This window comes from Rhinopithecus roxellana, chromosome 8 (genome assembly GCF_007565055.1).
Source record: "Rhinopithecus roxellana isolate Shanxi Qingling chromosome 8, ASM756505v1, whole genome shotgun sequence".
NCBI lineage: Eukaryota > Metazoa > Chordata > Mammalia > Primates > Cercopithecidae > Rhinopithecus > Rhinopithecus roxellana.
In genome coordinates this window covers 131,712,489-131,738,642 of record NC_044556.1, presented here as the reverse complement: position 1 = coordinate 131,738,642, position 26,154 = coordinate 131,712,489, and the positions used below count along the sequence as shown (strand labels likewise).

At 48.5% G+C, this 26,154-nt stretch overlaps 1 protein-coding gene across 3 annotated transcripts in view; it reads right to left on the bottom strand.

The window, feature by feature from the left end:
* The window catches only part of CACNA1E (calcium voltage-gated channel subunit alpha1 E), a 337,914-nt gene that overhangs the window by 65,250 nt on the left and 246,510 nt on the right, over nt 1–26,154 (bottom strand). For 2 of the 3 annotated variants that reach the window (XM_010368902.2, XM_010368905.2), the window contains exons 11-25: nt 25,473–25,682; nt 24,607–24,719; nt 22,946–23,058; nt 22,471–22,602; nt 21,950–22,022; nt 20,937–21,054; nt 18,296–18,363; nt 16,673–16,770; nt 11,821–11,877; nt 10,027–10,677; nt 9,317–9,630; nt 7,002–7,161; nt 5,782–5,911; nt 5,011–5,070; nt 4,184–4,290 (exon numbers count right to left, since the gene is read on the bottom strand). In XM_010368902.2, the coding sequence (XP_010367204.1) occupies nt 4,184–4,290; nt 5,011–5,070; nt 5,782–5,911; nt 7,002–7,161; nt 9,317–9,630; nt 10,027–10,677; nt 11,821–11,877; nt 16,673–16,770; nt 18,296–18,363; nt 20,937–21,054; nt 21,950–22,022; nt 22,471–22,602; nt 22,946–23,058; nt 24,607–24,719; nt 25,473–25,682 (2,404 nt within the window). The remainder of the gene's footprint in view (nt 1–4,183; nt 4,291–5,010; nt 5,071–5,781; nt 5,912–7,001; nt 7,162–9,316; nt 9,631–10,026; nt 10,678–11,820; nt 11,878–16,672; nt 16,771–18,295; nt 18,364–20,936; nt 21,055–21,949; nt 22,023–22,470; nt 22,603–22,945; nt 23,059–24,606; nt 24,720–25,472; nt 25,683–26,154) is intronic. The other variant, XM_010368907.2, reaches the window with a different exon arrangement.

Sequence of the window (26,154 nt, the reverse complement as noted above, 5' to 3'; positions counted from 1 at the left end):
CAACCTTTGCCGAAACTCTGCCCACCTCCCTGCAGGGACGCTGAGCTTAAGGAAGGAGACCTGAGTGTTCTTATAAATGCCTTATAATGTAAAAGTGAATTGGAAAGAACAGAAAAGTTGCAATGTGGGTATCTTTCCATTTATTTTTTTATCCACTGCTCTGCCCACACTTAAAATAAATCCAAGAAGAAAAATAAATAAATGAAAAAATCCCCTTCCCTTCCTCCTCAAAAGTCAATAAAGTTCCCCAATGGAATTTTCCAGGTTTACATTATAAACATTCCCTTAACTTGATGTATGCAGCTGTGGAGAACAGTCTTCTCTTCAGCCACTGCATAAACAACATATATGCTTGTAGAAAACATACATGGTGGCAGGCACACGCCTCGGCAGGAGGGCTCAGGGGACACCACAGCTTTCTTTGAGAATTCAGCTAGAGGTCATTCCCCTCGCTTGGTGAGGGGCTTTGCTCCTGGGGGTTGGACCAGGGTCTGAGAAAGCTCTGGCTGGGTGGTGGAAGGAACGCCATGTCAGCCCTGGTTTCTGAGGAGCCACAGAAAGATGCTACCATGGCAACCACCATCAGTAGCTCAAGTCTATTAAGCAATAGGCTTCACAGAAGCCTCCTCAGTAAGTCATGGTTCAATTTTAAGAAAGAGAGAAAGAGACTGGGACAGGAATAAGGTTATTTGAATGGTGGACATTATGGGACAAATATATGGGATATGATAACGAAAGTTGTAAACACAAGGAGAGAGATACTTGACAAGCCTGCAGACAACCCTACATTTGGCTTTCTGCTGGCCTGAGCCCCTGACCATGAGGGACATAGGCTCAGTGACTTGTTTCACTCTCTGTACCAGGCCAGGTCCTCTCTCTGCTGGCAGGCAGGACTCTGGCTAACTCCACCAAAGTGATGGGAGAGCTGAATTCTCTGGTGCCATTAATGAGGAAAGGAACAGGACAGAGTTTGAAAGCATGGGTGCATGAGCAAAAGAAAGCATTACCTGGACCTCGCTCAGCAAATATGACGAAGGCCAGAGGAGGGGGAGTGGGAGCCTGCTCCATGAGCAGAGAAAGGGGAGAGGGAATGGGCATGGCAAGCTTGGAAAGTTGAAGGCAAAAGAGAAAATGGATGGAGAAAGGTGAGCAAGTACCATTTATGTTTCGGAGAAAATGAAGGGAGAGTTCAAGAAGTGACATGACTAAAAGCAAGTGATGGATCATAACTCTCAATCCATCACATAAGTATGGACCCCAGAACCAGGGAGTTCCTGGAGGCCCCTGCACTGTACCTGGTCTGAGGAACAACAGAGAGGCTTCGGCTCCGGGGCTATTAAGGCTTCCCCTGCCACCAGCACCAAAGCCACCACTGCCATGTTTCAAAGGGCACAAAGAAAGAACAAGACAGATGACAGCTCTACTGCACATCATCACTGCTCTGGGTCTGAGAAGAGATGTCTGGACTGTGGACAATAGGCAGGCATGCAGGAGCTTCCTCTAAAACACACCTCCTCCCACACTGGCACCAAAACGCCAGCCTGGTTACCAGGCACACAGGCATAGGCGAGGGGGTGTATATGTATAAAACAGCTAGGTCTTGGGCCAGCCTGCACACATCTATCTGTATACATTGCACATCAATACATATTTGCTCCTATATTTGGATTTCATGATGTGATAAGAGAATGGAAGGATGAGGAGGGGAATTAATATGTATTGATTGTTCACACTACATCAGGCCCTGTCCTAAGCACTTTATACACATTATTTTATCTGCATTTCAGAGATGAGAACTGAGGTTAGGAGGGTTAATATTTTGCTGTGTGGCTCAAGGACACAAAGCTGGAAAGTAGAGGGGCTGGGATTCAAACAAGGGCCCATCTGGTTCCACAGCCCAACCTTTCCTGCCACTCTGTCCTGTTACGCCAATGGGTTCTGTTCTTTCTAAAGATGGGGTGGGTTCTTTCCTATATGCTTCTATCTCCTTGTTCTTTATACTTCAAAGAGAGACACATGATTTTTAGAGATCAAAATGAGAATGATACAGTGGATAATCTATGCAAATGAATTAGTAAAATGAAAAAGGAACTTGACCTTTTAAAAATCTAAGGATAATATTTATCTCTAACAAAAAATGTGGGTCTCCTTAGGGCAAAAGCAGACTTTCATCCGTCTTTCCAAGAAGATGGAAGAGGAGCTGGAAGTCCCTCTGATGGAGCCAGAGCTGCCTTTCCTTTCATTGCACCACGAGAATCCAGACAGGGCCCAGATGCTTGAGAAAATACCCCATGCTTCTGTAAAATTTCCTCAAGAACAGTCCAGCCACATGTGACAGAAAGCTTTCTTTTTGTGGGGGGCAAAAGTGACTGCACAATGGAATTAACATGTGCACAAGGGGACAAGGGACACTGGAGTTACCTTGATCACCAGCCCATTTCAGGGTCACAAACTATGCCCAACGTGGTTTTCTTTTGTAAGGTCTCTCATGACTGAGGGAGCACAGTTCACTTCCAGGTTCTGGGAGATCCTACACTTCTAGCACAGCTGGGAGTGTACCTTGTACCTCTCCTTAAGACAGATAGCCCTCCACTATCCCCACCCCACCAGGCCACTTGAGAAACATCTTGTAATTCTCATCCCACCTATTTTTCTGCCGGAAAGGATAAGAGATGGAAGCTGACAGTACTTGAGGAGAAGCTTGAGGAGAAGCACTGTCAGCTTCCCTTTCTTTTTTTTTTTTTTTGAGACGGAGTCTCGCTCTGTCGCCCAGGCTGGAGGGCAGTGGCGTGATCTCGGCTCACTGCAAGCTCCACCTCCCTGGTTCACGCCATTCTCCTGCCTCAGCCTCCCAAGTAACTGGGACCACAGGTGCCCACCACCATGCCCAGCTATTTTTTTGTATTTTTAGTAGAGATGGGGTTTCACTGTGTTAGCCAGGATGGTCTTGATCTCCTGACCTTGTGATCTGCCTGGCTCGGCCTCCCAAAGCGCTGGGATTACAGGTGTGAGTCACTGTGCCCGGCCCAGCTTCCCTGTCTTTCTAAACATTTAGAAGGGCAAACCCTTCCAATAGTGATCTCTTTCTAAACACTTGGAAGGGCAAACCCTTGGAGGGAAAACCACTCAGAAGGGTAAATGTATGAAGACATTGTGTTCCTTTCACAGTTGCCATCAATGACTCAATGACAGCAGCTCCTGAAAGCTCTCCTGCCTCACCACACAGTGTAGCTAGCCTTGCTGAGGCTAAAGATGAGGCTTCCACTTGTACTCAGAGAGACTTGAGGTATAGCTCTGAGAATTCTGTTGTGCATCCTGGAAGAGGCTAAAGCTGCTCAGGGTGAACAAGGTACAGACAGAACCCCGAGGCTGTCATTCATCCTTCTGGGGCACTCTACAGACCGGGTTAAGGAAAAGACCCTGAAAGCATCCCATTTCCTAGTTACACCCACGAGGGCTAGAAGAGCCCTTTCCTTGGCTAGATTCCACAGGAAATGTCAGAATGTGATTGAAAACTGTCTAGAGTTGGATCCATGTGTGGGGGAAAAAAAAGCCCACAAATATAATGAACATGATTTAGTTGCCTGAATGGTTTAAGGCTGTTTTCCTAAGTACATTATCAAGGAAAATTTGGAAAGCCTTTCCTTTCGGAGATTAAACATATTATTAGGTGTGTGCAAAAGCATGGTTCTTGCATCCCTGGAAGAGCTCTCATTTACACCTGCTATGAACAGAAAACCTCACCATGCCTAGGATTCCGTGATCCTCAACTTTGCACTACCCTCTGCATCTTTCTTTCAAGCTGCTTCCTTGATTGACACACTCAAGAAAGAAAGGGTCCATAAGCTGTTCCTGGGTCTATTGCTAAATGCATGGAAGCACTGTCCACACTGTGAGTGCCTGCCCATGCTTACTCGTTTCCAGGAAAGGAATTCCCAGGGCCTCTGACTTCTCCCTCCTGACGCTCCCTACTCCTGCTTCCCCCATTCTGCCAGTCAGGTCACATGAGCTGGAGCTGCAAGGTGCTCAGGAGCTCTGCTGAGGGTGACTGGGGAGCAGATTTCCCGGAGGGGCATTCTTTGGCATCACCCTGAATGTTGCATTTCTGGAAAGGGCTTCAAATCAACTGGAGTCTCCAGGAAGAGGGGAAGGAAGGGAATCAAATAACAAAAGAGTCACTTACGCCAGAGCAAAGGCCACCAATGCACCAACGACCACCACAAAGTCCAGGATGTTCCACAGGTCTCGGAAGTAGGACCCGTCCTGCAGGATCAAGCCTTGGTCTATCATCTGCAGAAGAAGATGAACAGCCACAATGAGCCCAGAAGGTGTGGGCAACACTTGACTTGAGCTCTGTTCATCATGGCAATGCCTCCACTGCCACCATCTCCACAACCAACCCTATGCTAGGACCTGGAGAATGAGAGTGTAGGGCCAGCAGGCTTTCTCCACATGACTGAGTCCTGAGGCCCCCATCTCATAGTCACCCAGGGTTCACTAGACTCCTTGGTTTTCACAGAACCCTGCCACATTCCTCCTTTCATTTATGGCTCAGAGCACTGGGCATTGCCACATATGCACAGATGGGTAAAATCCTAGATGGATGAGGCTGGGAACAAGACAGACTATGGGGTATTATGGTGGCTGGGACTAGATGAAGCCCAGGAAGACTCATCTCTACCTAGCCCTTTGCCTTGGCATACACCCAGGCTCAGCCAGGACAAGCACTGGGGAGGAGAGTGCTGGCCCCAAGCCTGTCTGCACACCTGTTGCCTGCCTCCTACTTGGGCCATGTCCACAGGCCTGCACCAGTACAAACATATCCATGCAGCCGTGTCTTGCTGAGACAGATTTCTTCAGGATTCTGAGGCCAGAGAAGGGGTGGCAGAAGCTCTACTGAGGGCTGCCATTGGCTGGTAGGTGGTAACACTGAGGAAGGGCTCTAGCCTAAGGAGCAGACAGGTGACCCATCTAAACCCAAGAGCCCAGGTTTTCTCTAGAAGTTTTTACCTTTATAACCATCTCAAAGGTGAACACGCCCGTGAACACATAGTCAAAATACCTCAGGACCTGAAAGACATATGGCAGAAGGAAATGACCATGTGTGGCCAACAGGCTACTACATGCACTCCCACCTGCCAGGACACATGCACTCGTGCCTGCCCACCCCGGCCCTCACCCACTGCACCCTCAGAACAAAGGCTTGGAATTAGAACCACTAGCTGGACTGACAGAGAAATGCCAGAAGGAGGGGCATGGGCCCTGCTGGAGCCGTGTGACCCAGTGGCCACTCCTTGGCTGTTCCCTCTCGTTGGCCAGAACTTAACTTTTTGGGTCTGAATTGTCCATATACCTGTCCCTCAGTTCTGGCTCGGGACCTGAAATCCTTGTCAGCTCCTGTTCTCCTCATGTCCCTCATGTCTCCTGACATATACCTGTGGGACCCCCAGGGGAGGCCTTGGCCCCCTGTGGTGAAGCTGCAGCTGCCAGCTTCACACACACCATCCATGACCCTACATTAGACCCACATCCAAGCCCATGGGTGGCTGCAGAGCCTCGCAGAGCCCTGGCCGGTTTGAGGCAGAGCCTTGCAGTGTGTTGGGCTTGGAAGGGGCTTGTCTGGGAATGGTTCATACTTAGCCCTGAGGAACAGGAGTGGGCAATTTCCAATCCTTGCTCATTCCCCAGAAACCTTGCTACCATCTCGGTTCACCTCCAATGCTGGGATGGGGTGAGCACCAGAGTACTACGGAGGCTGACACATGGTCCCTGTGCACCCACTTTGTTGCGCTCTGAGTTGGTCAGGACGGGGTCCTCTGCTGCCAGGGCGATGCTGCTGGCTGCAATCACCAGGAGGATGCACATCTCAAAGTAGCGCAGGTTCACGATGTAGTGGCAGGCCCTCCGGATCCTGCGGGCAGTGGAGCACGGCTGAGCTGGCCCACTCCCCACTACACCCATGCCCTTACTCCTCACTCCCACATACACATATCGGCCCCTTCCAGACAGCCAGGCCCTTGCCAAAGGAAGCCGCCAGGGAGAGCAATTTAATTTCTCAGCCACCACCCTTGATTTAAAGCCCCAGTGGAAGAAGGTAATCAGATTGGTTAGAGGCTGCGGCACGCAAGCCAAGATACATTATCTGCAGACACGTCTGAGCCATGGGGAGCAGCCAGCATCAGCCTACCAACTCAGGGCGGCTGCACAGCACCCTCTGCTGTATCTTGATGTCTACTCTCCCACTCTAAGGAAACTGGGACATCCCAAGGAAATTACAAAGAACCAAGAAACATAAAAATAGATCTTGATTCTAAGATTCCTGATGAAAGCAGTAATGAGTTTTCATGGGCCCCAGGTTATTCTGGTTAAAGTAACTGTATTCTATATTCTGCATTCTAGTCATGGATGGCTCACATGCCTTAACCCAGGTTGCCCTCTTCCCGGAGCCCTGCTGAAACGCTCTTCCCAAATTCCATCTTTCCTGAATCTAACCTTCCAGACTCCGCTCTGTCACGCCCACTTCATGTCCCTGCCCCTGCTCTGAGTAGCACGCTCAGAGCAGACCATTTCAAAACTCCACATGGAGAGCAGTGTGATCAAAACTCTCAACCCAAACAGGTGATCTGGTCATTCTAGGCTCCACATTCTTGGCTTTATCCACTTCTGGAATATTCGGTGACACAATCTCATGTAGATTTCCGTCCTTTCTCCACGCTACCTACTGACCAAAGACTGGTAAAGAGTTCCTTTCCGATGACATGTCTCATGCTCTCCTGTCTGACGTTACTCTTTCGGCTACGGGCAGAGTTCAGAGGCTGTCTAACTTACCAACCCACCTCACTTAGTGGGCACCCCAGATGCTCAATGTCTGGCCATGCCCCACCAGGAAGGCTTAAGAAGATAGTTGGGCCCCCATCCTTCCTCTCCCCTTCACCCTGCCCTGCCTCACACCTGGCCGTTTACCTTAGCACCAAAGAGGGAGCAACGCGAGGGTGGCTTACGGGTTGGTGGTGCTGAAGATGAACATGGAGCTGTGGGGCACCATGGCTTTGCCTGTCTCGCGCTTCTCCTTCTTCTGCTTCTTATTCTCCACCTCCTCCTCATCCTCTCTGATCTCTGCCTCCTTCAAGGGACTGGCTTCCCCATCCGTCTTGTTGCTAACTACAAGAGGAACACATTGAAATCTTCAGAAACCATGCCGCATGTGAAACTGGCACCATTTGTGTTTAGTTGGGGATGAAAGGAGAGGAGGAGAAAGGGCTCCAGGGACATCCCTAACAAGGTGCCCTGCAGGCATTGGGGGTATTTACTATCTGACATTGAGTTAAACTCTTCTTATTTCACCCTCCCCAGATGTTATGAGAAATAACCTTTTAGTCATATAAATGACTATGATGTTTCCCCTTTTAAGGTTGAACTTTTAGAGTCTGATAAACAACATAGTGTTTCTGTTATAAAATTTACAAGGTTTAGATTTTATATCTAAACTCTGGATTCTTTGTACATATTCACTTACTGAATTTTCCCATGGTATACCCTGAGTGGCACGTATTATTACTCCCATGATACAGATGGGAAAACTAAAGTTCTGGCAATTTAAGTACCTTTCCTAAGGTCATACAGCTAGTATGGGTTCCCGATTTAAAATCCTATCACCTTTCAGTGAATCACCCTGCAATGGAAGATTTCAATAAATCATGACTCTGTTTGCAGCAGTCTTTCTGGCTATGCTTTTTTTTGGCCATGATTAATGTAGAAATGAGAATGTAATAATCATGTGAGTATAGGTTCATGACTGCATCCCAGGATTGGGAGGACGAAGGAGCCAGAGGTCGAGGGGAGCTCTCAGCTGCTGCTGCTGCTGTTTCCATACTCAAGACACGGTATAGGTTAAACTGGCAGGAGGCTGAAGCTGTTACAGTGGGGAAAGGGCCCCAGTCACCCTCACCTACTGCTCCCTGCTCATTGAATGACTCTACCCTGGAACCCCGTGTCAGCAGTGGATCCTGGTGGTCCTGGCCCATGCCAGGGCCTCTTCCTAAAGAGTAAGTCATAAGAAGTATCCAAAAGCCTTCCTATCACATGCTTTTACCTATGACCAAGACCAAAGAGTAGCTCTGGAATTAGAACAGAGGGAGAGTAAAGCTTTATATTCTTTCTCATAAAAGAAGGCCCAAAACACTTCTTACGTATTAAAGCAAACAAACACCAAAAGAGCTGTGGGTCTGGGATCCTGAGACATGCCCAAGTCAACTGAAGCATGCCACTGGACATGGGAGACTGCACTTTCTGAAGCAGTAGTGGCATGTTGGCTGTAGAGAGCATGCAGAAATGGGGAGGGAGCATGGAAGAAAGAAAAACAGGGAGGGGGAAGACTGTCATGTGAAAGAGTAAATACAGAAAAAGTAAGAGGAAAACATCAAAGCTGGAACCCTGTGGTCACAATTCAGTGATCTTGGGATAGCAGGTGGGATTAATGCGGGGACAGCATGAGGCCAGAGCAGCCATGGGGTATGGGGTCAGGGCAAGGATAGGGTGTGGAATTAATAATGCAGGGGTGAGGTGTGGGGTCAGGGCAGGGATGGGGTATGGGGTCCGGGCAAGGATAAGGGGTGGGATGAATACAGGGATGGGATGTAGAGTCAGGGCAGGGAAAGTGTTGTTTTGTTTTGTTTGTTTGTTTGTTTTGCTGTGTTTCCCTTTAGGACATCAATAATTAACATTTGCTGCCTAAGGGAACTGTGATGGGGAGAACTTGTGACTAACAGCTCCTAGGAGAAAAAGAGTCGGTAAGAGCAATAGAATCATATAAAATATTAGTACAGGGAACGGCCTCAGAGATCATCTAGTACAACGCTCTCACTTTACAGACGACAAACTGAGGCCTCAAGAGACACAGAGGTTTTTCCAAGGTCACTCAGTGAGCAGAGCCATGGTCCACTCCATCAGAGGCTCCCTAACTTGCTGGGGCAGCAGAGCACCTGGGAGACCCCAGAGAACACCATCAAATATTCATACACCAAAGCAAATAGCTGAATATCTCACTGGGCACAAAGTCACATGTGATCACTCTGAAGATTTGAGTGTGGTCACAGGAACCAAAAGCTTGGGGAAATTTTATGGGAAAAATTTAAGATGAAGAGAAGGCTAGCTTATTTTTGTTCTGCACACTGGGAGAAAACTGCCACTCATTTTTACTTCTTGAAGGATGATTTCCTCCTCCTGGTGGTGCTTTCCATGTGGCTTTATTGGAAGGGCCCCAGCCCCAGACAGGATAGGAGGTGGGGTTGGAGGGGAAACGGGACCGTGCTCTCACTGTGCACCACGGTTGAGTCCACCAAGGGGTCCACGTCGGGGATGGCGACAGTGACGCTGGTGCTCTCGGTGGTGGCCTTGTCCGTGTTGGCCGTGATGCAGGAGAGGTCGGGCTCACTCTGGCTGATGACCCGGCCCATGTCTAGCTGCACATCCCCCAGCAGGGCCTGCTCACTGCTACCTTCCGGCTCCTGCTCCGTCGGCACCATGTCCTTCCCCACTTCCAGCTCAGGATGGGGCAGGACTAAGGGGGCATTGGCCTCATCAAGGCCTCCTGCCAGCCCGGAGCCTCTGGACACCATCAGACTGTTGGTCCTACAGAGAGAGGAGGAGAGAGCTGGTGCTCAGATGCTGTCCCCAAATGGCGGGTGTGCCTGGCACAAGGGGAAGGTGGGGAAGCTCAGGCAGCCTGGAAGGCACAAAGCCACCACCGCCTTCCACCCCACCCAGCCAGGCAGAGAGGTGCTAAGACCCACACGCCATGGTCACTGCCTTATTCCTGTCCTTCTATCCATGACCCACTTCCAACAGGCCCTTGTTTTCAGGGGGACAGAGCCCACTGCCTGTTATATTTACTCATACCTCACAAAGTGTGTGTCAGCATAATTTCCATTTTATAAAAGGGGAAACTGGAGCTCAGAAAGGCTTATATTGAGGAACACCTAACAGCAGCCTGTGCGCCATCCATCTGGGACCCCGTGACTCACTCACCTCCTTAAATCCTGGGCTCTCTCTTCTTGGATCGTTGGCTCCTTGGCACCATGGTTGCCCCTGAGCTCAGGATCCTTCTCCCCTTCAGTGGGCATGGCTTCATCCAGACTGCGTTCCTGGCTAGCAGACCTGCTCCGAGAGGCTGAGGAGGACTCCTTGCCTTCCGTCCTGACGCGGCGATGCCGGCTGCGCCGCTGGCTCTGCCTGTGCCTGGCCCGGTCCTCAAAGGTCACCACAGCCTCTCCTCCCCCCGCCTCCTGCTGAGTCGGGTCACAGTTCCCATGACAGGGCCTGGCCAGCCACGGCGGCTCCCGCTGGCCCAGGGACAAGGGGGTCCTCTGGTTGTCCAGGGCACTGGATCGGTCCCCTCCATCCCCCTTGAGGGACCCCCCACGGCTGATGCGCTCCTCCTCGAACTTCTCCAGGGCCAGGCCCAGGGCCAGGCCCTCGATGGCCCTGGGTCTCCGATAAAGGCTGGGGTGTGTGTTGAGTGGGTTGAGGGGGCTGAGTGGGTTGAGGGGGTTGAGTGGGTTCATGGGCGGCGCCTCCTCCCTGTTGAGGGCCTCCTGGCTGGACATCTGCATGTGCTTCCTCAGCTGGCTGGTGCGCTGCTCCCACACAGACATGTGGTGCCGGCGCCTCCGCTCCCTCCTGCCAAGGGGAAAGGGCAGGGCTGTGGTCAGCCTGAAAGCTGCAGGCAGGGAGGGTGGCCGCAGGGGCCATGTGAGAGGGCAGGACACATGGTGGGGGCAAATGGGAGCGCCCGGGACCTGCAGACAGGAAGCACAGAAAGATGCGAGGAGCAGGCGGGCCACACGTGAGGAGCTCATCGGGCAGGTGCCTCCCAGCCTGGTCACTTTCCACTCCAATCCCTGCTTTGCAGTAACTGAGGGGTGGGTAGGCATCAGCCCTGGGAGGGGTTCCAAGTCCCCAGGGCCTGCTGGGGCAGCAGTCCACAGGCTTACCACGTCTTCACTCCCCTGCTCTCCTTGCTTTTGGGGCATCTGCTTGTACACACTCAATGGCCCTTGATTCAAGGTCAAAGGTCTTTCCTCCTCCTCTCCCCCTCAACTCCCTTCCCTCTCAGGTTACAGCCTGGGATAATGAGGGCTGAAATTGTCAGATACCATTGAAGGGTGAGAAGAGTGCCAGGCAGACTTATTACAAAAAGTCTTGATACCACCCTCAAAAGTGAGTGCTAGGAGTCTCTTCCACAATAGCCAATAAAAGCCACAGAAGGCTAAGTGCAGAGACCACCAGGAGCTCATACTCAAAACTGTGATCGAGCATTTCAGCCCAGGGGCCTAGAGGAGCATTCACGGGGCAGCAGAAACACACGAACACAAATGCAGGAGAGCACACAGGAGAGGGCTTGCTGGGCGGATGGGGAGTCACCTCCTCCCCACGCCTGTGCCTGTGGGTGCACACCTACAAACTGTGAAGGGGACACGCAGATGTACCCACACGCACCCTCACTGAGGCCCACACATAGCTGTACACAACTGCCTCCGTGAGAGGTACACCCACCAACACTAACACAACATATACCCATTCACAGGCCAGACTGAAGAGCGAAAAACACACAGGTCACGTACGTAGACACACACTGATATAAGCACATGTTGAGAGGTGCAGAGAGCATATCCACAGATCATGTGAACAGAACACACACACACACCAAGCCACACACTGACATGCACACCCAGTGTCACTTTGTCTATGGCAAGGACAACAACACATTGTCCCACACCCACACGTAACCACTCACAAACACGCAAACTGGTACACACATACAGGTGGCTGCTGCGTGGCTCCCACATCGACATGTGGTGTCTTCTCCTTCTGTCTCTTCTGGGGAAGAAAAACGAACAGGTTCAGTTCACCCCAACCTCTAGGAACCTCAAGCCCCAGAGCCACCAGCGGATTTCTGGAGGGGGACACAGAGTCCTCTGCGTGGCCATCGGGTCTCCATGTGCCTGCTTGCCTTCTGTAGACTCCCCATGTTCGACTCTCCAATGCAGTGACTTTCAATTCCTTGCTATGTGCAAATACATGGATCTAGTTTTTGAAGCACACATGCAGAGCCACACAGGCTATGCCATTTCACATGATCCACAGCTCCAGATGCTCAAACACCATGCCCCACAGGCACGCAAACTTCCACCTACACATCCTTCAGATTCCTATTTTGGAAATCCAGTAGATGTTGCTAAGTAGTTTTCTTCCCCTCCCCCGTCATTTCTAGGGCTAGCATAGCACATTCATTGGGTGTGGCTCCCCAGCTCATGACTCCTATAGCAGACCCTGACCCAGCTTCACAAAACATGCAGGGGAGCAAGTGCTCTGCCATGCATGATGTCAAGGCTACAAAGTGCTCCATGGTCAGAGGCAGCACCATCTTTCCATAGGCCACCATCCATGTACTCCAGGATATGAGCAGTGACCTCTGCCTATGAGCAATGCAGAGGCCCTGGCCATAGGCCCTGTTCTATGTTCGGCAGGGCAGAGCACAATATTGACCTTCTAAGTCTTGTACAGAGAAAACTCTCTTTCATACGCATATTGTGTCCTTACAAACACAAGGTTAGAATGGCAACGTATGAACTGTGCCCACAAAAACAGACAGGACGCCTGGTAAATAAGCTGTCAGCACAGGGTCAATGCTCAGCTAGAGGACGATACATCTGGGCTATCTTTGCAGTAAGCCTGCCCCAGTTACTGGCCTGATGAACTCAGTCCAGCCCAATGGGCCCTGCTTGGACCTGGGATGTTGGCAAATGCTGTTCCTCTCCTGAAAAAGCTGATGCCCACCCACGGAGAACATGCTAGGCAAATTAATCCCCATCAACTGCCATCTTTCACATGTCTGCAGAAGATCCCCCACCCTCTGAGGGAGCAGAGGCAGTTGGTCTGAGGCCCACTCTGGGTGTATGGAAGATGCACAGTGCACATGTGTGTGGCTGCCCAGGAGCACCCACTGATGCAGACATCATTGTGGAGAAGCCTGTGAGTTCCTCAACTGAATACATCCCTCAGCATCAGTAGTCTGCAATGCAACAAGGCACAGGTGGGGGCAGGAGAGCCAAGAAGCATGGGTAGATACAAAAGTAGAAGCGTACGCTCTAGACAGGCAGCATGCACACCTGCTAGGAAAAGCACATCACACCATCTATTTGCAAATTCTCAAATATTCAAATACCAGCTATCCAGAAGCATGTGTGTAAGAGTGTATGTACGTGGAAGGATTCTCTCTCTCATACACACAAGCATGGGCATTCTCTCTACTCACATATGCACAGATTCAAACTTACATTCATACCTAAAATCATACAGAGAAGCATCCACATGTCTCCGACTCATATGAATGAGACCTTGTGTACACCCCACAATAGCCTTGTGGGATAGGAAGGGCAGGTGGCATTCTTCTCATTTCAGAGATGAGGAAACAGAGGTTCTGAGATCGGAGTGGTTGTCTCTCTGAGATCACAGAGTATATTAGTGAGAGAAATATAACTAGCACTCAGGCACTTTGGTTTTTAACAGTGCTTCTTCTGTGTTTCCCCATGGACAGCCATGTTTGCACTTAAAGTGTAGTTTGAAATCAGCAGTTTCGCCTTAACACCCAAGCAGGGCATGAACACCTGAGCAAGGCATACACAACTGAGCAGAGCACACACACCTGAGCAGTGTACGCACACTGGTGCAGGGCACACACACCTGAGCAGGGCACACACACCTGAGCAGTGTACGCACACTGGTGCAGGGCACACACACCTGTGCAGAGCGCACACACACCTGAGCAGGGCACACACACCTGAGCAGGGCACATACACCTGAGCAGTGTACACACATCTGTGCAGGGCACACACACAGCTGAGCAGGGCACACACACACAAGCAAAATGCACACACACCTGAGCAGTGCACACACACCTGAGCAGGGCACACACACCCGAGTAGGGCACATACATCTGAGCAATGTATACACATCTGTGCAGGGCACACACAGCTGAGCAGGGCACACACACCCAAGCAAAATGCACACACACCTGAGCATTGTACACACACCTGTGCAGAGCACACACACCTGTGCAGGGCACACACCTGTGCAGGGCACACACACCTGGGCAGAGGACACACACCTATGTAGGACACACACACCTGAGCAATGTAGACACACTTGTGCAGGGCACATACACCTGAGCAGAGCACTCACACGAGCAGGGTGCACACATCTTTGCAGGGCACACACATCTGTGCAGGGTACACATACCTGAGCAGAGTGCACACAGCTGAGCAGGGCACACACACCTGGAGGTGGCTCACACCAGCAACACCAACCTCACAGCACATGTACAGCACCAAAGCCCGGGTGTCTGCTGGTCTTGGATGTTTGCAGCACCTCCTTCTACCTCGCTGTGCCCTGATGCACACTCTGCTCAATTCCCACGGCCCTGCCTGTGCCTACCCACATTTCATTCATTCTTTCATTCCAGAAATAGTGAATTTCTACTCTGGGCCAAGCATCGTCCCAACTCACATCTCTCTAAACCCACTTCTCCCCCAGGCTTCCTCATCTCAGTAAATAGAACCACCCACTCCTAAGTGGCAGCCAGGCCTACCCATCCACATTTTTGGTTACCTGTGTGTATGTGTTTTTAACCCAAACTCATGAGTTCAGGGAAGGTGGAGCAGAAATTACTCAAGGCCCAGAGAATATTCCAGAGAGGAATATTCCCTATCAATCTTTGGCATTTCCCTATCAACTTTTAACAATTTGGAAGGGAACTTTTTTCTCTCACTCACGGAAGAGGGATCCAAGGGCCAGGCCTTTAGTTTTAAAAGGCAAAGGCAAGATGATGGCCGTGCATGGAGGGAGGTCCCCCCGCAACACGCACACAACCCTGGCACGCCCCACAAGGCAAGAAGAGGCTGCTGGGAGCCGTTTACTGGAGCTCTAGCCAACCAAGGGCTCCTCCCTTACTAGCTTCAAGTAACAATGACAGGGTCATTGCCAGGATAGACTTCCACCCCCTTGGGGGTCTCAGACCATCCCACAGATGCCCCAGCACCATTCACCACTCACACAGTCCTCATGCAGGCCTGGACGCAACAACAGGAGTTATATGGTTCTACAGTCACTTCCCAGCCTCTCCTCTGACACCTCCCCGTCTCACCATGCAGAGACCAGGCCACGCAGGGCCCAGGCCGACTGCCTATAGCTCTACCACAGGTCCAGGCTGGCCCCCTGAAGCAGTAGACTCACCACTCTCCTTTATCACCTCCTGTTCTCTCCCTAGTCCACTTCAACTGGGTTCTGTTCCAACCTGGCCATGGAAATGGCTCTTGTAAGGTCACTAACAGCTTTCATTTTGCCATACGCAATGGTCCCTTTTCTGTTGCTTATTGTATGTGATTTTTCTACAGTATGCAGCACCGGCACCCACTCCTCCTTCCTGCAGAGTTTTCCCTCACAGGTTTCCAGCACACTATGCCTCCTGTTCTTTCTCTTGCCTCCTAGCTGTACTCCCTCGGTCTCCGTGGCTGGTTTCTCCTCGTAAGCAGGAGGAGCACTGTCAGCCTCTGTCCTCAGCAGCTAGGTCTCTGGGATACCTGACCCATACCGATGACTTAAATACTATCTAAACGCGAATAACCTCCCCCAATCATTGTTTTAATTCTGACTTTTCTGAGCTCCTGATGCAGGTGACCAATAGTCTATTCAACACTTGGATGCCTTAGAAGAATCTCAAAATGAACTTTAGATTTCCACCGGTTTCCAGGGATCCAGTAACTACCACCACCCCCCAACCCACTGCTTAGTCTGCAAAACCTTAAAACCTGGGATCAATTTTTGTTTCTTCCCTTTTATTCATCCTCACCCCTGCCACATTGAATCCATGAGCTCATCCTATTGGCTCTCTCTCCAAACTACAGACTGAATGGGATTACTCATGTCCTCCATTTCCCCCACCCTAGTCTAAACCCCCATCACCTCTCCCCTACTTTACTCTGAGAGCTGACTCTTTCCCTGCCTCCACTCTGGCCCCTACAGTCTGTTATGCTCCACGGAACAGAGTGACCTTTTTAAAAGTGTAAATCATATCCTATTCATCCTTCCACTTGAGGTCCTCCTGTGATTTCAGCCGGAATAAAAGCTAAATTCTTCCATCTGGACTTTAAGGACCTCAGACTTGGCCCCGTCCCCTCCCCGGCCCTGTCTCTATCTCCCCTCATTAATTACACATCAGCCACACTGGACCTTGCTGGGAACACTCTTCCTTCAAAATGTCACATGACTGTCATCTACACATTTAGGTCTCTGCTTAAACAGCTCCCCCTCAGAGAATCCCTTCTGGCTTGACATAAGCTGCTCCCACCCAGCTCCTGTACTTCTCCACTATAGGACCCTGTTTCATTTACTTATAGCACTTGTCACTATCTGAAATAATGTGCGTATTTATTATCTATCTCGCTCACTTAAATAATAGTTCCATGAGAACAGACTCTGTCTTGCTCACTGCTGTATTCTCAGGAACAGTTCTGGTATAGAGTAGGTGCACTCCTACAACCAATAGTTTTGTGAGTTGATGAACTGGCTGTTAGCACAGGAGCTCAGTGATCAGTGAAGGGGGCAGCTGACTCACTCGATCGAAGGCATGTTGGGTGCAGACATCGGGCTGACCTCCTTGGCCTTCTGCAGTGCATGTTTCTGGTTGAAGGCCTCTTCTTCCTCCTGTTCATCCTAGACACAAAGCAGAGATGGCTTTGCTTGGGATCCCCAGGAAGGAGAGTAGCTTCCCTTGGCTCTCCTAAGGAGGAGTTCTGAATACCAACTGAAGTGAGGAAGACACAGGAAGAGGATAAACAAGGTAGCGAGATGTTAGGTTGGCTCGGAGACCTCTGATGGCCAGAGGCCAGGCCCCTTGGGAGTCAGGAGCCTCACTGCTCCGGCATGGTCAGCAATCCTTGTCTCCATCCTGGAGCCATCCACAGGCTGCTCATGAGAACCAGGAGAAGTCTACCCCAACCCCTAGTCCTCAGTGGAGCTGGCTATGGCTGTGGAGGTCAGTGGCAGGAGCTGACACTTCTCAGATGTCCTACAGTGTCTAGAAGTGATGGAGCAGGGGCCTTCCAGGCAAGGACCCTGCCGAGTAAAGTGCTGAGGCTGAGCACCCCATTGCAGTGTCTTCCCTGCACAGCTAAGTGGGTGCTTAGGCAGAGCTCTCATCCCTTCAAGCAGCATTCCTGCAAGCATCCCCTCTATGTGATGAACCCAAGGAAAACCAGCTCAGGTAAAAGGATTAGAGCTAATAAGAGCACATACATCTTCAGAGCATGCTATGGTTTTCACAGACATTATTTTACTTGATCCTCACAGTAATCATGTGAGGTACACAAGGCAGATATGGCATTCCTGCCTCACGCATGAAGAAACCAATGCTTATGGAGATCAGGAGTCCAAGCCAAGCCAACATAACCAGCGGCAGGTGTGGGACTCAGACCCAGTTTCTCAGCTACTTAAAGCTGGTATTTTTCCTACCATATACGCAGATAATAAGACCCTCAAGGATGTAGAAAGAACATCAGAGAATGCATGGAAGAAGCTCAGAAACGTCAGCAGGATGCTATGCACTTCTGCCCAAAACCAAATTGACACTCTCTGTGGAGAAAAGGGTATTTACTCATCTCTGTAGACCATCCCACTGCTGTTAATATTGCCTCCCCATACTGGGGAAATTAATCAGAGAAAAGAAGGGAACAGTTCTGTGAGAAATTTAGTATCTGGCTTCATTGAAATTTCCCCAAAATGACCTTGGCTACTGGAATATCCCAACAGCCATAGCCCAGGAACTGTGATGGCCCTGATCTCTCTCCTACCAAAACCCAGAAGGGTTAAGTCATGTGATTCAGGTCACACAGCCATAGTTTGCAGTAGCAGAGGTGGAACTTAAAACCAGGGCTCTAGAATTTTCCTGACTCTCCATGATAATCCTGGAAAGGACTCCTTTGAGGGCTCATAGAAATTAAGATGTTATTTTCCGTGTTCCTTGAGGCCCCCTACGTGAGGTTGAGGCTCACCAAACTCAATAAAAGTGAACCAGGCTTCCATCATCGGTATGTGGCTATTCAACTGTCCAGAAGTTTCCAGAAAGGGCCTTCTTGGCAGGCCTAACTCAGACAATGTAGACTTTTGGAGAGAGTTCCAAAAGCCAGAGGGCACCCAATGGCACTAGAGAAACATCAGATCCCCAGAGAACAATGCTTACCTTGGTCAGCTCCTGGGCGTTGGCCAGATTATCTACAGCGATAGCCAAGAACACATTCAGTAGCGTGTCTGGGGTGATGGATTAAGGATGGGCAAATAAGAAAAGCAAAAGTCTTCAGCAAGGCTGAGAGGCCACCTAATGATCTTTCCTGCCTGGGACACTAACAGGAACAGAAGCTACCCTGAAGAGTCACTTAAGCAGGGGCTGTGGGAACAGAGAGGGAGATGCTGTACAACTCTGTTGAAAGGAGAAAGAGGGTATTTCTTCCTTCTTTCCACATATCATCTCTTTACCCAGGATAAAGAAATACCTGAATCAAACCATCTGGGGGCCAGATGGGGTGAGGAGAATTACAATACTCTGAAAAATTATTATTTGGTCTTTAACTATGTATCCCAGCATACAACCCTTAAAATCCTTAGAAACTCCAAAGTGATATCTGGTAGCCCCTAGGTAGCTTCTGGATGGGGGCTGGTCAAACCAAGGCATGATTAGAGGGTTGGAACTTTCAGCCCTATCCCCCCAACCTCTGGGGGAGGAGGGGCTGAAGGTTAAGTTGATCACGAATGGCCAATGGCTTAATCAATCATGCCTATGTAATGAAGGCTCCATAAAAATCCAAAAGGACAGGGTTCAGAGAGCTTCTGGATAGCAGAACATGTGGAGGTTCCTGGAGATGGCACTCCCGGAGAGGGCATGAAAGTTCTGTGCCCATCCCCAATGCCTTTCCCTCTGCCTCTCTTCAACTGTATCCTCTGTAATATCCTTTATAATAAACCAGTAAATGTGTTTTCCTGAGTTCCGTGAGCCACTCTAGCAAATTAACTGAACCCAGGAAGGAGGCTGTGGGAAACCCAAATTATAGTCTTCAAAACACAGGTAAAGTAACCTGAGGCATGCAATTGTCATTGTAAGCCAGTGGCAGTCTTGGGGATTCAGCCCTCAACTTGTGGGATCTAATGCTATCTCCAGGTAGATAGCATCAGAATTGAATTAGAGGACACCAACTAGTATCTGCTGCAGGATTGTTTGCTTGGTGAGTAAAAAAACCCACACATTTGGTTACAGAAGTCTTCTGCATTGATTGTTGATGAGTAAGGGAACAGAAAAAGCACTTTGAATTTGTTCAGCCACATTCAAAATGTCTTTAGACAGCTGTGGCCTCTACCTGTAGCAATAACAACTAAGAGAATCACTGAACAAGATGTGTAGGGAGCTCAGTGTGGGAGCTCATCTGCCCATTCTGGGAGGCTGAAATTGAATCCTACCTAGGCCAATGGGTGTCACACCATTCTGTCCTTAAAGACAAAAAGAATGAGATTCCACAGCTCCTGTTACTGAGCATCTCCCAATAATGAGATGCTAACTTCTCCCGTTCTTCTTGTGAGAGTCCTGAAGGGTTCCACATTTCATTTAACAAAATGTCACACAGCAGACATGATTCACTATGAAATCTATTCCTATGCCATACTCTAGGGCCTGAAGTCTCCATTTCCAACTGTCTTCAAAGCCTATGTGTTGTGGAACACAGAACTGTTCTAGCATCAAAGTCCAGCTCTGACTACCCCCAGAATATCAGGACAATCATGATGCCATTGGGACACATGGGGCTTCCATGACTGTGACTCACTGCCTGGTGTTCTTTTCATGAGTTTCTCATGTTGAACTTCTAGTCAGCTCCAACCTCTAGACATTTTCAGGGCAGAAAACTTAAAAGAGCACGTCTTCTCTATGAAACTATGGAAAATGCAAAAATACACCTGCATCCCATGGTTCTCCCTTTTTATTCTACTAATCCCAATTCATGGCCAACCCCACTCCCCAAAAGCATCTAACAGTTGTATAGAAGTTTGTAATTATAAATCACATGCAAATAAATTATCTCATTTAGTATTCACCACTAACAAAGGAGATAAATATTATCCTCCTTTCAGCTGTAAAAAATAGAAGCTTGGAGTGATTAAGTAACGTTCCCACCAAGGCCACACAGCTGATACACAGAGTTACTGGGATTAAAACCTAAATCTCCTGGTCTAGATCTTGTGACTGGATAGGGCACTGGAGTTAGATGGAACTGGACTTTAGTCTCCCTTTACAATTTAATAGTTATTTTACTCGAGATGTTTTTTTCTCTTATAAGGATTAAATAGTACCTATGAAGCACTTAGTTTAAGGTCTCACGTATAGCCCAAATACAATACATATTTGCTAGAATTAGCAGTAATGGCATTAATCCTAACGCTAATATTTTGAGATCTTACTATGTGGCAGGCTTTGTTCTACATTAGCATGTAATTAATTCATTAGTGGTATAATGTGCCTATTTCAGCCTACAGTGATCTCTGCTTTGTCTAATGTTGCCCAGCTCATAGTACCGCCAACCATTCAATGTAACAGCCTCCTATGTTATTCTTTGCATACATGACAGATTCGGATAATACTCTATCTTATGTTTGTATTCTTTACCCAACTAGTACATGAAATCCTTCAGATCAGGATCCTTATTTACTTTAGAACACCAAACAATGTTCACGCCCCTGTCCCACCAACCCAAGCTCTAGCACCACCACCACCAATACCTCCTCAAATGCTGGTCCAGGAAGGCGGGCAGCTTGAGGAGGTACATCTTAAAAAAGGATACAGTTGCCAAACAAGGTGAGCACAATGAAGTAGATGGCGGACCACATGCCTGAGCTGACCCCGCCCTGGGAGCGGATCCCATTGTACATCACCTCATTCCAGTCCTCACCCGTCAGGATCTACACAAAGCAAATGACAGGCACATCAGAAACCTGGGCTGGTGGAGAAAATGGGGTCAATGCCAAGGGCAAATTCTGGGCCTGGGTCTTTTGCATCTACCCCCTTGCTGGACCATCCTGCCAGGGAGTTAAAAAAAAGTCCCATAAATAATCCTAAACTTTCTTTTGATATGGAAGAGAATTTTAGACACTGAAAATGGAAGGAGAGCATCAAAGGGAAAGGTTCTGTTCCTCCAACTACAGAGTGTCTCCCACCTTCAGTTTTGCAAGGTCCTTGTGGAAATCACACAAATCAGGTGGTCTGGTCATTACCTAACTGTCCTCAGAGCTTCCCAGATACAGGGTCTGGAACAGCAGCATGATTGGAAAGAGCCTTGTGAGCTGCAGTTCAGGAAACTTGGGTTCTGGTCCAACCTCAGATTCTGGCCAAATAGTATTTTTCTTTAGGTCTAAGATACTATCAATTTTGAATTTTCCCCATGATTTAAACAGTTGAGTTTTGGGGGGAGCAGGGGTGGAAAAGAGACCTTGTTAAATGAACACCATTTAATGGATACCTCATTAAATGGGTTAGAAGACGTCCCTAGATTTCAGAAAACCATAGATGTGATTCTTGGCTGAATGCCTCAGACTCAATGTCTCCTGCAAACTCACAGGTGTGAGAGAAGGACAGTGAGATGGTCCCAACAGAGCTCTCTTATTATTGGTAAGAACAAAGCCACAGAAGTTCTAGGGATTATTGTAGTAATGACCGCTCAACTAGAAAGAGTGTCTCAATCCCCTGGGAGGAGCCTGGAAAGGAAAAGCAGAATTATCCTGAAACTCATCCTTGTCTTGCAGTGTGCAGTCCAAGGGACCTCACGCAGCACTTGTGAACCATCAGCTGGCCTCATACCTGGAACACAGTCATGATGGCTGCAGGGAAGGTGTCAAAATTTGCCGAAGGAGTCCCATCATTAAAGTTAAACCTGAAAAAAAAAATAGAGAAAAGAATGGAATGAAAATCTCACATACCAAGTTTTTCATTCCCCAAGATCACAGTTTTCATCACTTCTTTTCTCCTTTCTTCTACAACCCCCCTCTTCCCTACTTTTTCCCCATTCCACATAACTTATAAAGACTGTAACAATGACTACTACTGATGAACTATGCACTTTGAAAGATGTGCCCATGCTGCACATTTCAGGGACAGCACCAAAGAAATGGGTCCCCGGAACGAGAACCCTGTACAGCCTGAAAGTAATAAAAGCAGAGATGTTTACTCCACATATGCACGCACTCAGTGGTCAATTCAGGCCATGGGCAAAGGCAGACAGGATAGTAACGTGGTGATCGAGTTAATATTAGACCCTGGCCCAACACAGGCTACGACTGGGTTTTGAGCCTCCTTTGGATGGAAAGCTTCTGAGCACGTACCTGCCACCAAATAACTGCATTCCTAGGAGAGCAAAGACAACGATGAAGAGGAAGAGGAGGAAAAGTAAACTGATGATCGACTTCATTGAGCTCATCAAGGAGACCACCAAATTCCGCAGGGAAGCCCAATACCTACAAAACCCAGACAATGTGACAGCTGTGAACACTGCATACCAAGTTAGCCCCCAAGCCCAGCTCAGCATCTGCCTGGTAGTCTATGAAATAACCTGCATTTGTATATTTGTATATTTGTAGCAATAGGAGTAACCTATTGCTCCCCTTGGGAATGTGGCACCATAGATATTTTTGGTTTAATCTTTGGAGAAGAAGGAAGAGCTAAAGAATAGAGAAGGGGTGGGGCAGGGAAGGGATACTTTCCCCTTAAGGGGGAAAGAGAAGATGGAAGAAAATATAAGGCAGAGAAAAGGTTCTACTCTCAAAGTCATTGGGAAAAGTCCAAATTCTGCTCACTTACTTGGTTATTTTAAATATTCTTAGAAGCCGGAGGGCTCGCAAGACACTGATTCCAAAAGACGTACCAGGTCTGAAGATTGCCCAGACCACTTCAAAGATACTGCCCACTGTGACCTAGAGAGGCAATGACAGTCACAGTGAGAGAAGGAGGAGGAGAAGAAGAGGGGGCATTCTAGCGCCCAGCACACAATCAACAGCTCTCGGTGGGGGATGGGAGAATAAAAACTCTCCTCTCCCACTAGCCCTACCTTCAGTAAAACTACCTATGTGGGAAGCTGCCACCTCTCTCCCATTGCTCTTCAATCCCCTTCCTAACTTTAATCCTTCATACTGTAGATTGGCTTACTGATTCCTGTCCTTGGTGAAAACTACAACAGCCAGTTGCTGCTTCTGCTGCTCTGACAAAGGAGTGGTACTCAAAACAAATTTACCGATTTGGATTAGTACAAGTTTCATCTCAATACAGAAATCTCAGAGAAGGTCTACATTCTCTCGTCATCCTAAAATTCAGTGCTAACAAGAACGTTTCGGTCCTTGATATAATAAATATCTCTCAGTCACAGAGGTCTTGCATCCCGCAATGTGACAGTTCATGGTGATGTAGGATCTGATTGCTACAAGATGCAGCAATTGCAGATGAACATTTCAATTTCCTTTTATTTTAATTATGTATTTATTGAATGTCCACTATGTTCTAGATATTATGCTAGGAGAAACAACAACTATTAATCCTGACAGTAATGCCGAAAGGTACGGACACAAAGAAACTAAGGTTAAAGTGATCTCTCACTAGCTGTTATGCTTGAAAACTGCCCGTACTCAGAGCCATATGCTCCAAGTTAAAATGTAGATTAGCAAGTGCTCGAAATCTTTAGCACCTAACTGAAGCTTTGGCAGAAAAAGTAGTGGGATTGGCAGAAAGAGAAGTGGTTCAGGAGCCCAAAGTTCTGCGACCCAATTCTGCTGCTAACTGAGTATATGAACTTGGGCACGGGAGTTTCTATTTATTCTTTTGTAAGTGGGAAGGCTAACTCCTGAAATGTAATATAGTTCATAGGACTCCTGTAAGCGGCAGGGGACAAAAATAAAAGATATGTGAAAGCACCTTGAAGTGTTAGTACAATGTATACATTTAGATATCCATACTACGTAGAAAGTAAACAGCTGACTGAGAGATTCTCTGTGGGGACTTGCTAATATAAGAGTGTGTGTGTGTGCTTGCGTCAGGGTCTATCTAGATAATTATCCCAATTTTAAACTGAAGTAGAAAAACAAATATATAAGCTTCTCTTTCCTATGGAACCACCTCTAGAATCAAGTCCTTTGTCCTTCTCAGGCTTCCCCCAAGATAATAAGTGGTTCAAAAGTCTGGCTATGGGTAGCTTTGTAAACTCTCACGGAGCTATACACTTAAGTGTACCCTTTATAATGTATGTGTTACATTTTAATAAAAATATTGAAAATCAAAGAGCTTAGAAAAACAAACAAACCTTGCATGGGAAGGATTCATTCACTTCTGAATTCCCTTTAGCTAATCTTATCGATTCTCTTTTTATATATTCTGATTTCAGTACCTCATGCTGAGTAAGGAGCAAGCTGCTTATCTAAAACCAGGGCCTATCAACACAAAGCAGGAGCACAGGCAGGCTTCCGATGACTTACCCCAAAATCAAAGCAGTTGAATGAAGAGTGAAAATAAAGGCGAGGCCCCATGCCATACATCTTCAGGGACATCTCCAAGAGGAAGAGTCCCAGAAACAGAAATTCTGCATAGTCTGGAAGTATTAAAAGTAGAGCATTGGTTCCACCTGTGGGGTGGGCTCAGGCATTTCTCAGCTAACACACCCACTTACAGAGCAGCTCACAAAAACACATGTCGGGACATTCGGTGGCCATATCAGGCCAGGGCTGGGCAGAGCCTAGTGATGTCTGAGTACCCTCTGACCCAGGCTGAGTCCCAGGCGCACTCAACAGATCAGCATTGCTCTCTTTCAGTAGGTAGGCCTGTCACTGGCCTTTATATGGTAGAGGGCCCTCATAGGGGAAAGAGAGGACTTACTATGGCTTTGATCAAAGGGCTGGATTCCTCCCCACACACCCAGCAGGGACAGGCCCTTGACCCTCACCCACGTCCAGTGGCAGTCTAATCTGGAGCTGACCTATCAGCTCTTCTTCTGGTCTATTTGAGATCTCCATTGCCCTGAGAACTTCCTGCCCAGGATTTCAGTGATCAAAACTCCTGATCGTTGAGCCTCCTTAAGAAAGGAAATGAAGGCTTTGTGGTACCCAAAAGTATAACGCTATGCTATCTTGTTGATTCATCAGCAATGACCAGTTTACCTAAAGAATGAAAGCTGGTAACAGTCATGAGATACTCCAGCCCCCTTGAGGATGATGTAGCCTCCCTCACAGTGTGAAGAGGTAGAACTCCTCCTAGCAGGGTGCTTTGCTCTCTTGCGTTCACACACACACCAAGCTGTCCCACATGGGGACCAGCAGAGGAGGCTTTAGAGAGAGGCTTTACTTACAGAGGAGGTGGGTGAGCCACTGGGGCTGGTTGTGATGGACAATGGCCACACAGGCAGTGTTGAGTGCTACAAGGCTCAGCACAATCCAGTAAAACACTTGGGATTTAACCATGTGGCGAATGGAGATGCGCAGAAGCCTTTCCTTGTGCCGGAAATAAGAGACCCCGTCTACCTTTGCACTTTTGATACTGGCTCGGGCCAGAGGTGTGCCTAAGGGGAAAAGTAAGGAGGAAGAATGAAGTGCAAAATATCCTGTGGTCACCCTCCATGGCCAGGGAGCATTCGAAGGACAAGATGGGCTGCTCTAGTCCCAGGACAAGGTGACTGCCATATTGCAGGTCTGGGGAACCCCCATCTTATGGGCTCAGTAGTTTCTACAGGCAGTGACCCTGTTTTTCCTCTCTGGGCACTCTCAGTCCTAAGAAATGGAAAGATTCCCCAGGCAGGACACCAGCGTCTTGAATCTTAATAGGATCGTGTTTATGTTTGCAACAGACTGGGCTTCTCTCTGCCCTTTCCTTTTAAATAGCTTCAAGCACTACAATCCTTCTGCTGCATTGGTGATATTTCTACTACTGGTGACACAAAACAGCAAGGAGCTTTGTAAGTCCTCTCTGCTTTTGAGGATGGAACAAGATTTTTCCCTTTTTCTGGGGAGAAAAAACCTGCCATCAGCCAGAAT